Consider the following 15,483-nt stretch of genomic DNA (forward strand, 5'->3'; position numbering starts at 1 on the left):
TACTGGAGAAAACTGGTACATTCAAAGCACACTACTTTTATCCAGAGTATCTGAAATATCATACTTTACCTCTTCCATAAAAAAGGAAAGAAAAAAAATTTGAGACTGAAAATGATCATTTAAGCCAAAAAAACATTTTTGGAAGCACTCACAAAGTATTTTCATATTTAAATGCTGAAATTTTTTTTAAAGAGGGGCATGGGATTTGCTGTCCCTTTGTTAGCAGGAGACTCTGACCTTAAACAACTTCAAGTCCATCAAGATCTTTCCCAAGTGAGAAAAGATTGGGTTTCTCTGGTGGGACTTGGTTTTTCATTGGCTTCTATAGTCATTGGGAGAAATGAAATTTTTCACCTGCCTATGTTTTTGTCAAATTTTGACATATCTATTTATTCCATAGTCTTGCATTTGAGAGAAAGCATGATGAGCTCCAGGTGAATTCACAAAAAACAATTCTTGGAAATCTTTCTGCCAAATGATCAATTTTTCCAGTGCCCAAATTGCCAAAAACCAATTCATTCCAAACCAATCCATCAAATGACCAATTTACAAAATTTACCCAAATGCATTGCTTCATCAAAAAGCATGTCTTAAGAAATGTGCTTTTTGAATATATTCCAAGGGTTGATAAACAGTTTTCTGAAAAGGACCAGATATTAAATATTTTAGGCTTTACAGGCTGTATAAAGTCTCCATAGCATATTATTTTCTTTTTTTATAACTTTTTAAAAAAGCAAAAATCATTCCTACCTCACACAAAAGCATGCTGCTTCCAGTTTTGGCTCAAAGGTTGTAGTTTGGACCCCTTATATATTAAAATAATTGATATATTTTCATATGAATATATTATTATTGATTATATGCAGTGGTTACATTCCTAAATATAGTTAGTGGATATATTCTTGTTATCAACATTTTAAGGAGTGTGCAATTTGTTAGAAGTTAAAAGTCACAAAAAGTTTACTGTTCTTATGAATAGCAACAATGTTTATTCTGGGATTTCATATGAAAAACTTCTAGGTTATTTTAGTGTAGTATTAATTCTATTAAGAATTCATTTTCTATTTTTTTCAATGCTCTAGCATGTTTTCAGATTTTATCACCACAGACTCATTTGCCAGGTTTGCCAATTTTCCCAAAATGTGTGTCTTTTAAGTGTCAAAGTTCAGTGATTCTAGAGTAAATTGAAAGGTTTTTTTTTTTTTAACAGTTTTTGAAGATACCTGGAATATTTTGCTTGGTCAGTTTTTTAATTAGCATTTTAATGAAGGTTCCATGTGTCTGTACCCCAGCTCGATACTGCTGTAGCCAGATGGAGCAGACAATAAGGGGAAATTTTGTATTAGGAAAAGAAATGAAAGAGAGCCAACAGTCCAGCACAGCTTCATGTTGGGTTGAGCAGGAACTTGTGTCCATGAGAGAAGGACATTGGGAACCAAGTTGGTATCTGAAGGTCCCAGAATTCTGAATTCCTTACCTTCTACTACAGGCTTGAGCTCTGGCAATCCATTGCACTGTAAATTTTATGAATAGTTTGAAAAAACAGGTTTTTATTACATCAGTATATTTGACCAATTTGCAAATAGATCCCTTTGATTTATTGGTCATTTAGCCAAAGGGTCTGTTGGCAAGTTGGCTTTTGGCAAATTTGATGTTAAATTGATTTGGTGAATCAGTCTGCTCCTGTCCTGGAAAGCAGAGGCTTTCCAAAAGAAAAACCAAGAAGGAGCCAGAAGTGAGGCAAGTTCACACCCTTTTTGGAAAGAATGGAGAGCATAGTAGTGTGTACAGACTGTTGGGCAGAGTTGGTAAAAACACATACTCATTTGTGGTTCATTCTGTGGAAGATGTTCATAGGTTAGCTTGTGGTGTGACTATAAAGGAATGGAACTGATTTTAACATGTGGTCAATTAATTTACAGGGCATACATGCTATAATAATAAAAACAAAGTCATACCAAACATGTGGTATCACTTGGCATGGCAAAGTCAAGACATTTCCAGCTGGAGCTGAGCAAAACTAAAGATTATTTGATTTCTACTACTCCCTTGTAGAGGAGGAAAAGTAAGTTTTCCTCCCTTTCCAGGTTCTTGGCTGAGATGTCCTATAATAAAAGACAAATTGACAGGAGAGAAACAGAAGTTTAACAGCATATATACCTCCTGTATACACACATAGGGAGAGACCCAGGAAAACCGAGAAATTTCCTGAAATTGCCCAAGCCACTACCTTAAAAGTTATACCCAGCTAAAGATAAAAGATGTTGGTATGGGGAAAAAGCCATTTATGGAGGATATCAGGAAAAGCACAGTAAAAAAAAAAAAAAGTATGGTGGTTGTGCAGATTTAAGTCCCTGCCCTCTCCATTGATAAGAGTTTCTAGAAAGGGAGATACACTTATAAATGGAGATTTACCATTTATAAATGGAGATTTACCATTTATATGTAAGTTTCTCTTACAAAAGTGTAACTTCTACCCAGTTTTCAGAGGTTGACCTGTGTCTCTTAAGAATAACCAGTTCACTGCTGACAGAGTTCAAGAGGTGGAAGACAGATTTAGGAAAACTAACCACACATCCCCTGAAGCCCAGTCGAAGCAGACAGGCAGAGTATTAAAGGCACCATTGCCTTTCAGATCAGTCTTTTTCCAGTGGCAACTCTGTCTATGCTTTCTGCCCTGCAGAGACCAACTGAGCCACAGGTTCCTGTGAGTACAACATCTCGTTTCCCTGTTCTGTCCCAGCAGGATTCCCCACTGCAAGGCAGTGGACAGCAAAATAGCCAAGCAGGTCAAAGAAACTTCACCAGCAGTATTGAGCCCAGGCTGCTGTATGAGAGAGTGGAGAAACTGGTGCCCAGGCCTGGTAGTGGCAGTTCCTGGGGGCCCAACAACTCAAGATCCCAGCCTGGGTCCCACCCTGGGTCTCAGAGCGATTCTGGGGAGCTCTTCAGAGTGAGATTGTCATCCAAATCCAATGACTATCCATCTCAGTGCCTCAAAAATGCAGTGAAAAAACCTGAAGATAAGAAGTTTTTAGAACTCTCACGCCTGCTGATTTGACTATACTGGCCAAAGCGCTTCAAGAAGTGGAAGATGTGAGACCCCCACACAAAATGGCAGACTATTTCTTATCCAGTGAGGAGTCAGGGATGACAGATGAGGAAGGCAATGATGTAGAACAAGAAGGGGTGAGGAACCCGCCTCTGGACCAGAGGACACCAGAGTAGCATCATCTCTGAATCTGAGCAATGGTGAAACAGAATCCATGAAAACCATGATTGTCCATGATGATGTAGAAGGTGAACCAGCCATGATCCCATCCAAGGAGGACACTCTAATTGTCCACTAGACTCAAGCTGCTGGTAGCACATTCTAGAAACACAACTCTTCCTTCTCCTTTACACCTTTTATAACCCCCAGATTGCTACAGATTTCTCCATCTAGTGGGAGAACAGTGACTTCTGTGGTGGGATTTTCCTGTGATGGAATGACACCAGAAGCCATAAGGCAAGATCCTACCCAGAAGGGCTCTGTAGTCAGTATGAATCCCACCAACACTAGGCAACAAAATGACACCCCAGAGATTCATAAATGTAAGAAGAGAATTAACTCCAAGATTCTGTGTGTTGCCTTATAAGGAGTGAATTTGCCAATGGGTACAGAGTGGCCTGATGCTCCTGGACAGAAGTGGCCAAGGGAAGGTATATTCTCTGATCAACCAAAGGCGACTTCAGCAAATGGATGTCCTTGTAGGCTTGAACGTCTTCATGACAATATCTGGCAGAAAGGAAAAGTTACATGTCTACCATTTGTCCTGGTTAAGAAATAAAATATTTCACAATGATTCAGAAGTTGAGAAGAAGCAGGGATGGACAGCTATATAGGATTTGGAAGGATGCGTACAGTATAAAGTTGTAAAATATGAAAGAATAAAATTTCTGGTAATTACTTTGAAGAGTTCTGTGGAGGTGTATGTGTGGGCACCCAAACCATATCACAAATTTATGGCCTTTAAGTCATTTGGAGAATTGGTACATAAGCCATTACTAGCAGATCTCACTGTTGAGGAAGACCAGAGTTTGAAAGTGTTGTATGGATCCTGCGCTGGTTTCCACGCCATTGATGTGGATTCAGGATCAGTTTATGACATTTATCTACCAACACACATGAGTCCACACTCTATGATCCAGTGTATTATCCAACCCCATGCAATCATTATCCTCCCCAACACAGATGGCATGGAGTTTCTGGTGTTCTATGAAGAAGAAGGGGTTTATGTGAATATTGATGGAAGAATCACCAAGGATGTGGCTCTGTAGTGGAGAGATGCCAACGTCTGTAACATATATTTGATCCAATTAGATGATGGGCTGGGGAGAAAAGGGTGTAGATATCCGATCTGTGGGAACTGGTCACCTGGATGATGTGCTTATGCACAAAAGGGCTCAAAGATGAAAATTCTTATCTGACAACGACAAGGTCTTCTTTGCCTCTGTTCAGTCTGGTTGCACAGTCAGGTTTATTTCATGATGTTAGGCAGGACTTCTGAGCTGGTAGAAGCAGTGCGATAAGGATTGCTGGCCCCAAGTTTTCAAGATCCTGAGAACTTGGAATTCCTTGCAACTGAAGCTCAGAGCTACACTGGTGTAGTCCAGGAGAGGTGTGTGTGCAGACACCATTTGTGGAGTTTTGTTTTGTTTTGTTTGCCACTTCCTTTCTGTACCTCTAACCAGCTTATCCCCTGTCTCTTCTTTTTTTCTATTCAAAAATAAATCAAGGCTACAATGCATCTGGTGCTGTTCACGTTCTAAAAAATAAAAATAAAAAAATAACCAGCTCAAGATAATCCTTGTGACAAAGAGGCATATTTTGATATGGCAAATTGTTCCTTTTAACCTGAATGGTGGTGACATAACTATTGCCCTCACTGGTATAAGGATTTAGCAGACCAGGTTTATATTCAGACTTTGTCATTTGTCATGACCTTCTATATTATTCACCTTGTGGAGCCTTATCTCCCTCATCTGTAAAGTGGGGATGATAATAGAACACATGCTATTGGGTTATTTTAGGATCCAAAGAGATAATATGTGTAAGATACCTACCACATGGTAGGAACTCAGTAAATAATAGTGTCTCCCCTACCGTCAGAGGTGAGATTGGTGGTGGGTAAGGAGTAAGATTAGTTAGCAATTGCCTTATAACTGAGGGTGGTGATGGAGTACTCACTTCAAATTACTGATTCCCTGAACTGATCAAAATCATCCCCTTTGCCTATCTGCCTTTGGGTGAGTTTCTCAAAACAAATTCTATCTTCAAATAATGTAAATCTATTAAGATGATGTTCTCCAATAATTTATTTACTAAAAGGTGTTACAGTGAAAGAAAAGAAATATTTAAAAAGCAGGGTATTTTGTATTAGTAGGGATCAGTTTGTGCCTTCATTCAGGGGCTATTTACAAGTGCGCATTCTATGGAGAGCTGCATAGCCATACAGCACCTCTCTTCCTCCCTGATAGCAATAGCAATTGTTGACCTCCCAGTCTGCTTAACACTGGAGAATCTGCTTCTTGGATCTGAAGGAATAGAGCAATAACATATGCAGAACTCATCTTTGTGAAGCACATTTTTAGGAGAGAGAATTAAAATCACAAAAGAACCATTTTAGAGCAAATTACAGTCTTATACATCCTAAATCATATATTTAAGTGGAGAAGAACTTAAAGGAATGGAGCAATCAAAGGGAGAATGACTAATGAGGGCATTTGAGATGATCACGTTGGACTGTACAGATTACAGAGCACTTTGTCTAAATGTTAATTTATCTTTACAAGAATGATACAAGGTACATACTATGAGTCTCACTTTAAACATTCAGAAGCTGGGGCTCAGGGAAGCTAAAATACTTGCTCTAAGACTCAAAGTTAGGAAGTATAAGCTAAGGTTTGAGCCCAAGTCTGTGCAACCTCAAATTCTGTCACCTGGCAGCTCTGGAATGTTGGACACAATGGTGAAAATAGGGAAATGGGAAAAATAGGAGGCTGTGTCAGGCATAATGCCTAGGGAACCACCTAAAGTATAGTGACTTGGGAAGAGGTAGTCTCTGGTGATGCCAGTTCCAATCCAGTTGTCAAGGATGGCTGAGATGCAGTTGGGCCTGAAGCAAAAGTGGCTGCCTGCACCTTGACCTAAGATTTCCCATTTCAGACAGAGAGTGATAGCGGGTTTCTTCTATGAACCTATGGATTAGCTTTTGTTAAAGTAACCTTGAAAATTATTTTCTTAAACTCTGGTCACAGCCTGCAACCAAGAAGGGAAACCTGGTTTTGCTTTCTTCCATCACTTCATATTAAATCATCTCAGCTGTTAAGTTAAAGGAGAGACATTTAAGATTATATTTTACTGTCATCAGTTTTCCTGTCTGCCACAACTGTTCAAAACCCACCTTAGTTTATACTGCATTGATTTATGAAAGGACAATATTCATTGGACATGTTTTTCATATCTATAGTTTCATTTATATAGTAAGTAGAAGTAGACTTTTTTGAGCCAAGAACAACCTTCCATTAAAGTAATTCAGTAGCATTGAGTTCTTTAGCAATGAACATCAAACCTTGGTAAAGATTTAAAGTAGAATAAGAAACATTAAAGACCCAATTTAGGAATAACATTTTGAGGTTTTACATAATGATACAGAGGTACTTTTCTTCATAATATTAGAAAGTATTTTTTCCATGTAAATACATCTAACAGAGTGTTCTTTGATCATTTTCTTTCCTTTTGAAAATTAACTGATATGATTTGAAAAATGAAAGTTCTGTTTATATTAACTGCGCCTAACCAAAGGCCAGCAGTATTTTATGGCTACAAACCCTCCGTTATGCCTCCTATCCTGAGCCTGAATTCACTATTTACATGTACAGACTAGTTAGGTATGAAATATTCCTTAATGCTTTTTTTTAAGCAATGTATGTGCTTATGTGTAACTTTTACATTCTGATTATAAGTCAGAAATTTGCCATCTATCCTGATGTAGAGAGAAGTGTGAAATACACATTCATGGAAGAATTTGGAAAACTATTATATTCTTGATATCCAAGCCAGTGGACTTAAAGCAAATCATAATCACCTCATGACGTTTTGTTGTCAAAGTCAGTGTCTTGTCCAGTATAACTCACTGCATCCTTTGATATAGCACTGTCCAATAGAACTTTTTGTCATAATAGAAATGCTGTTTAATATGCTGTAATACCATAGCCATTAGTCACATGTGCCTACTGCACACTGGAAATGTGGCTGCTGTGACTGAAGGCATAAATTTTAAATTTTCTTTAATTTTGATTTCAATTGAGCCACATGTGGTAAATGGCTGCCATATTGGACAGTGCAGCAATGTATTCATTCACATGCTGTTTGTCTCACATATAAAGATATTTACTGTTGGGGAGCCTGAGTGGCTCAGTTTGTTGAGCATCCCACTCTTGATTTCAGCTCAGTTCACGATCCCAGGGTCGTGGAATTGAGCCCTATGTTGAGCTCTGTGCTGAGCATGGAGCCTGCTTGGGATTCTCTCTCTCTCTCTCTCTCTCTCTCTCTCTCTCCCCTGACCCTCTCCTCTGACCCTCTTCCCTGCTCACGTGATCACTCTCTCAAAACTAAAAAAGATACTATTTAGAAGCCAATATAGTGGCCTTTAATTGCTTTTAAGGAACAGATGGAAGCCTCAGTTTGTTCTTGAAAGTAATTGCTTCAAGCCAAGCAGATCTGGGGTGGGGAATGTGCAAATATTTCAACTGAGTTCGCTACTCAGATTGTTTATTTCTTCATTCACTCAGAAAATATTCATGAAGCACCTAGTAAGTGCTCTGCATTGTGCTAGGTGCTAAGAATGCAAGAGGTTCAATGTATGTGCACTGCCTTCAAGAAATTGCCAAGTAGAAAAAGTGGACAGAAAGTTAGTAACAAACTTTCATACAGAAGACAGAGAATGAGTCAAAGATGACTGGAGGTTTTAGTCTTGAGTGACTGGTAGAGGGTGGCTATTGTCACCAATAGAGGAGACACTGGAGGATAAGAAGGAGGATGAGGAAGAGGAAGAGTAGTCTAATTGGACCACCTGGGGTTAAGGTGTCTAATGTTAGACATCCAGACTGCATGTCCTAAAGGCAGTTGGATATTTGGGTCTATATCTAAGGTAGATAGCTTGAGATGCAGATGTCAGAGTTGCTCCTAGTTGAAGCCAAGAGACAAAATGCAGTGTGCAAGGAGATAATATAAATAAAGAGCAGAAAGTGAATGACCTTGAAGAAGTACCCACAGTTACAAAGAAAACATTCAGTTAGAGTAAACTGGCTTATAAATTTGGTCAAAGACTGAAAAAAATTTAAAAATATAGATGATAGTCTTCTAGGAATTTTATTTTTAAATGATGTCAGGGCAAATTTGTAAGTAACTCTATGTGACTTGATGCTGAAAGTCAAGCCATTAAGAAATACATAGTAAGTATTTTATAGCCCCAACATATGACTGAATTTACTCATTAAGTAGTTGTTTTATGCAATTTAAATCAATACTTCCTAAATGGTATATATTTTGATATCCAAAATATAATTTTTTCAAACTTTTCTTAGTTTTCTACCATTAAAAATAAATGATGTAAGTAAATTGATTTTTTTGATGGGTCCTGTGAAATATGAGTGGAAAAATTTTAGCCATTGGATCAGTATTGACTTTTTGAAACCTTGCAGAAAAATCCAGTTATTCTGTTAATTTCTTGTCTTTTGAATAAATTGAGAGGGTTTCACAGGTACCATTTTGTCACTGCGTTGCTATTCTAAGGACATGCTTTTTATCATATCTGTTATCAGACTCCAGTTTCTCATTTTGTGGAGTGATGGGGCCTGTAAAAGAAAAACTCTTGAAAACAAAATACATTTCTATAACAGATCCTCAGGAAATTTTTAAGGCTGAAAAAGTAATTTCAATATTAAAACCCAGATTCTCATTCACTCATATTCTCTCCTCCCCCTCCCCTTCTCTCTTACCGTCCACTCATTTGTTAAAAAATAAACTAGTACTTAGACTTCAGTGCCAGGAAGCTGCATTCTTACCTTGGGCATCGAAATTCTAATTTTGACAGAAATGAATTGTTAATGAGCCAAAGAATGCAGAGTTTCTCTAATTACAGGAAACAAAATTAAATTTGGCCTGAAGGCATTTCTTTTTGTAATTGCAGTTGGTTTAAAAATCAAGATTCACTCATACACGTTGGCGGGTTTTGTTTTGTTTTGTTTTTTAGCTTGCTTTTGCTCACCACTGTTAACCAGAGGCACTGAAACCCGAAACAAACTTCATTCTAATGAGGGTCCAGATGATTTATTTTATAGATACTGTGCAGAGCAACTTTCTCTGTAGGAATAACAGCACCTCAAAGATTGATGATGTTATATATTAAGAAAAATAGATATTTGTTCTGTTTTGAACCTTATTTTTACTGTGTAATAGAAAATTTAGATTTAAATGGAAAATAAGATGTGCATACCATTTCTCTTTTCATCTCTTTATAGAAGTGTTCAAGGCCAAATAAGAATTTCTAGAATGGAATCCCTGTGTGCTGAACCTGCTGCTCCTGCCTCAGATGTACGTACATAAGAGAGCCGTAGGGCAAATGGATGGATCCTTATCCTTGTAACATTGATTCTTTAGTTAATGTATGTTGCCAACATAAAAAAGACTTTAATTTTGAGAAGTATCCCATCTAGGCATAGCACTTGAGTGGTGTTCCACAGCTGCCATTTTGTAGCCATTTCTTATTGGGAGCCAGCAACCACTGTACTTGTGTTGGGGAGCCATAAGGTCTTGTCCCCTTCAGGGTCCTTCTAACCAGACTAAGAATCAAATCAACATGAGACAGATTAATGGAAGAGAATCAAATTTATGAATGTACATACAGGGAACCCACACAGACATGGAAACTTCAAAGAAGTCAAGCAAAATGAGGTATATATGTCATTATATATGTCGTCTGAACTAAGGAAAAGGGGGTGGGGATCTGGGACTTCAAAGGGAAGGAATGAAATCCTTAAGAAGAATGAAAAAGAGTAAATGTTTAGTAAACAAATATTTTCTGGGCCACTCAGAAACAATGGGACACACAGAGGACTTTGATCAAACAGGCATTGCTAGGTTCCTCCCTATACCCCATCCCTAGCTCATGGTATACTGTAGTTATCTATGGAGATAGCTCTCTTTCTGTGGTATACTGTAGTTATCTATGGAGATAGCTCTGTCTGGAGCAGGGCCTCTATCTAATTTTTTTAAGCAGTTGTCGAGGAGGTAAAGAGTTTTTCCTGAATCTGCTGGATTTTGATTGCTTTTTAACTCAAAATAGTCTTCATGTCAAGCTGGCCCATCTTGGGGCAGCCTGCCCTTGGCCCCCAGCACTTAGGATGGTACTTGTAGTACCTTTAAAAAATAAGCTAAGCTCTATGCCATTGCTCAAGATCTTTTAGACTTGTGAGTACATTTCAAAAATAATGTGAGTAGGCTCATGAGACTGCATCATCCCATCATGGGCAGCATCCAGCTCCTCATTAGCCTAGATTGTCCCCATCTTTTTCCTAAGCCACTGAATGTGTCGTTCATTTATCCATTCACCAGATGTTACTAAAGAGAATCTTAGGGATGCACATTAATAGAAATATTTATTAGAGAGAATCTTAGGGATGCACATTAATAGAAAGATGAAATCTGGACCTGCTCTCAGTGATCTGAAACTGTAGTCTGGCAGATAAGGTCAAACTGCAAGAAAAAAAGGCATAGAACAGAAAAAGCCTACCAGAAAGCCTTCCCTGTAGATGGTGTTCCACCTTACCTGCCACTCCATGGGTGCCCATGGCACAGCTCCTTGGCTGGATCACTGCAGTGGTGATTGTGCTGCAGAGAGAAAAATGGCCTAGGCTTCAGAAGATAAGGGTCAATTCCTGATTGATTCTGCCATGTACCAATTTTGTGACCTGGAGAAAGTTATTTTCCCATGGAAAGTCTCCATCTCCCCATCAGTAAAAGAGGAGTGGTCATCTGCCAGGCTTTCTCATCTGAATGTGACGAAGGAATGTTCAAAGGAACCTCATTTATCAGCGTATTTTTGGTATCCCTGCAATAGAATGAAGCTTCTATGAAAGCAGGACTGTCTTGTTTATCAACATATCCCCAAATATCTTGAACAAGGCTTACCACACGTAGTAGGAACTTATAAATATTAGATGCACAAACGAATATTGTATGTCACAGCACTGTATTATTTTTATAGCATTCTTCAAATGTACAGTAAAGGGATTCCAAGAGCAGTATAGATAGGCTGGATGGGTGGACTCTCACTTTGGTTTTCAGGCCTGTATGTGATTTTGTCTGAAAGGATTTGTGTGTTTCTGGGACTATGCAGACAGCAAGTCATTTTACTATTTAAGCTTTTCTGTAACATGGGAGATACTGTGAGCACATATTTTAAATATAAAGTGCTGATTTTGGAGTGCATTTTCCAACTATGGTCATTGTAGGGGAGGAGAATTTACCATTCCAAAATATGTCTCTGGCATAAGGATTATTTTAGGCTGAATATTTTTAAGAAAGTGCAAACACAGGGGAAGCTCAGAAAATTGAGTAGAAGTTACCCTTTTGTAAGAGACATTTATATTTATAAGGGAAATCTCCATTTGTAAGGGTGTCTCCCTCCTTGTACCAGGAAGAGGAGGAAGAGTCTAAATCACTAGAAATTCATCAATGGAGTAAACGACCATTTAGATCTGCACAAGACTCTTACCCTTATTACTGTGCTTTTCCTGCTCACCTCCTATAACTGACTCCCCCAGTCCCAGCATCTTCTTTTGTCTTTAGCTGGAGATGGTATTTAAGATGATGGCTTCAGTCATCTTGGGGAATCACTCAGTTTTCCTGGGTCTCTCCTATGTACGTTTGTAAGATATATCCGTGTTTAATTTTCTCCTGTTAATCTGTCTGATGTAAATTTAATTCTTAGACGAGTCAGAAGAACCTTGAAGGATAACAAGCTACTTGTACGTAGGTAAAACTTTCTGAACACAATACCTCTGCTTAACCTAACATTCTGTTCAAGAAAGTATGAAATGGAGGAAATTACATAGAAAAAGGCTAATTTAAACAGAGCAGTGTTCTGTTTACATGCAAACTAATTGCAATTATGCTAGGAAAAGAGGCCAAGACATCCATATAGCTCTGGCTATCAGTCTGGCATCTATGCAGTTGACAGCCTTGCCTCATCAGTCAGTCAACAGATATTTACCCAGGACCTGCAGTGTGTAATGTGTGAACAATCCAGAGTCCTTCGACTTACTGTGTTCTGAGGAACTTAGTGTGTTTTGAGGAAAGCTGGATTTAAAAATTCTCACTTTATAAAACTTATAAAACCTAAGTAATTATAGCATTTAAAGGTACATTTTTTAAAGAAACCCATAATCCCACCACCATGGCACAATTGCTATTTACTTTGCTTATTCCCATTCAGTCTTAGTCTACCAGCATATGTGTTTTTCACTTAGTGATAATGATAGTTTACATGCTACTCCACAGCTTTGGCTTTCACTTGTAACCCTGTTTCATCTTTCTCTAATCCTAATTATAATTATTTCAATAACTGTATAGTATTCCATGGAATTGAAAAACTTCTGCTTCTAATGAAGATGGAGTGCTTGGGACTAGATTTAACGTTCCTGCCCCAAATGACAAAATGTATGAAATAACAGTTTTCAGGATAGTGTTCATCAGGCAACAAAGGACAGGGACTCTTAAGAGATGGGAAACAATCAAATGAGCCCTACAGTTGCCACAGCTTACTACAGGTGACACATCTGCTCCCCTTCACTGGTATCTTTTTGCTTCTAAAATCGTTTTTTGCTTTGTTTTTTTTCCAGGCCAGTTACCATTGCTGCACATGATTCTGTCATTTTAAGTTTGAGTTTAGTGACTTTATATTGATAGACTAAATAAAATATATGAACACACAAAAATGGACATCTTAACACCCAAGTATCCACATTTCTATTGAAACTCATCCAGGAAGCAGAAAGCTAGTGATTAAATTGATATATGACTGTGATGAAAAGCAGAAGGAAGAGGACAGGGAAAGAAAGGTCATATTGCATCTCAGTGAATACCACCCACCAGCATATCTTTCTAAATATTGAAAAGATTGTCACATCCCCAGCAGCATATTGCTTATGTTAAGGAGTACAAAACACACTTCCCTTGAACAGGGAGGTTGTACAATTTCCTGAATTTCAAATGCTGGGATTTGATCTGGATCAGTGTGTTTCAACAAGCAGGTTCCTTATAGAAAAATTGGCATAGAACTCTGTCTTAATCCAGTCCAAAAACAACAACAACCAAATAACAAAACAAAACAAAACAAAAAAACCCAAACACTAAAATTTTCAGCAGGGATGTAAAAGATTCCACTGCTAACCTAGGCACTTACATTTCATATGAGCAGTGGGCTGCAGACTGTTCAAAAAGGACCCAGTTATTAAGGAAGTTGAAGTGGATCACTAAAATAGGAATATAATGTATGCAGCTTAAAGCAGGAAATGGCTTAAAAGAGCGCTGGGTTTGGAGTCATTGGATTCTTGTTTCTAAATTTTTTTAAGTTTATTTATTTATTTATTTATTTAGAGAAAATGTGCAAGCAGGGGAGGGGTAGAGAGAGAAGGAGAGAGAGAATCCCAAGCAGGCTCCGTGCTGTTCAGCCTAGAGCCTGTTGTGGGGATCAATATCAGGAACCTTGAGATCACCATCACCTGAACTGAGATCAAAAGTCGGACATTTAACTAACTGGGCACCCAGGTGCCCCAGTATTAATTCTTCTTTAAATGGTTATAATTCTCCAGTGCAACCATCTGGGCTTCCAGATTTCTTTCGGGGGAAGTTTTTCATTACAAATTCAATTACTTTAATAAAGGACTACTCAAATTATTTATTTCATATTGGATGAACATAGTGGTTTGTGTTTTTTGAGAAATTGGTCCATTTCATCTAAGTCATGAAATTTGTGTGTACAATTGTTTATAGTATTCTCTTATTATCATATTGATGACTGCTTGGTCTGTAAGTGATAGCCTCTGTTTCCTTCTTGATATAGGTTGTGTCCTCTTTTTAATTTTAATAGTCTTGGTAGAGAGTTATCAATTTTATTGAACTTTCAAAGCTCAAACTCTTTGTTTCATTGATTTTCTTGTCTATTTTCAATTTCATTGATCTCTGCTCTTATATAATTTCCTTCTTTCTATTTGATTTGGGTTTATTTTGCTCTTCTTTTTCTAGGTTCTTTAGGTAGGAGCTTAGATTACTGAGACTCTTTGTCATTTCCAACATGTGCAATCAGCACTATACATCTCCCTCTAAGTGCTCCAGCTAAGCCCCACAAGTTTTCATATCTTGCATTCAGCTCAATGTACTTCTTTCATTTTCTTTGAGATTTCCTTTATGATTATTTTGAAGTGTAGTGTTTAATTAGCATGTGTTTTTTAGTTTCCAAGTGTTCTGAGAAACTCCTGTGCAAATGTCCTCTTCTTATAGGGATACCAGTAAAACTGGATTTAGGGCCTTCTCTAATCTAGTATAATCTCATTTTGACTTGATTACATATGCAAAGACCATATTTCCAAATAAGATTACATTTACAAGTTTCCAGGACTAGGATCTTGATATCTTTGGGGGCCATTATTCAACCTACTACAGGGACGTGTTTTTTTTAATTATAGAGCAAAGTATTGGGGAAAGATCCTCCTTTTCCTTTAATTTTTTTTTTGAGGTGGGTCTTATATTCCCTTTATTTTTTTTTAATTTAATTTTTTATTTTTTTAAATTTACATCCAAATTAGTTAGCATATAGTGCAACAATGATTTCAGGAGTAGATTCCTTAGTGCCCCTTACCCATTTAGCCCATCCCCCCTCCCACAACCCCTCTAGTAGCCCTCAGTTTTTTCTCCATATTTATGAGTCTCTTCTGTTTTGTCCCCCTCCCTGTTTTTATATTATTTTTGTTTCCCTTCCCTTATGTTCATCTGTTTTGTCTCTTAAAGTCCTCATATGAGTGAAGTCATATGCTTTTTATCTTTCTCTGACTGACTAATTTCACTTAGCATAATGCCCTCCAGTTCCATCCATGTAGTTGCAAATGGCAAGATTTCATGCTTTTTGATCGCCAAGTAATACTCCATTGTATATATATACTACATCTTCTTTATCCATGCATCCATCCATGGACATTTGGGCTCTTCCCATACTTTGGCTATTGTTGATAGTGCTGCTATAAACATGAGAGTGCATGTGTCCCTTCAAAACAGCACACCTGTATCCCTTGGATAAATGCCTAGTAGTGTGATTGCTGGGTCGTAGGGTAGTTCTGTTTTTAGTTTTTTGAGGAACCTCCATGCTGTTTTCCAGAGTG

The 15,483-nt window shown here is 37.8% G+C and overlaps 1 protein-coding gene and 1 pseudogene across 1 annotated transcript in view; both read left to right on the plus strand.

Annotated features, from left to right (window-relative positions):
• PASD1 (PAS domain containing repressor 1) overlaps positions 1-15,483 on the plus strand; it is a 103,895-nt gene that overhangs the window by 76,147 nt on the left and 12,265 nt on the right. The window contains 1 exon segment of the mRNA XM_049643306.1: positions 9,568-9,640. Within this exon segment, the coding sequence (XP_049499263.1) occupies positions 9,568-9,640 (73 nt within the window).
• LOC125932051 (mitogen-activated protein kinase kinase kinase kinase 4-like) lies at positions 2,505-5,373 on the plus strand (annotated as a pseudogene).

Source organism: Panthera uncia, chromosome X, assembly GCF_023721935.1.
Source record: "Panthera uncia isolate 11264 chromosome X, Puncia_PCG_1.0, whole genome shotgun sequence".
Classification (NCBI taxonomy): domain Eukaryota; kingdom Metazoa; phylum Chordata; class Mammalia; order Carnivora; family Felidae; genus Panthera; species Panthera uncia.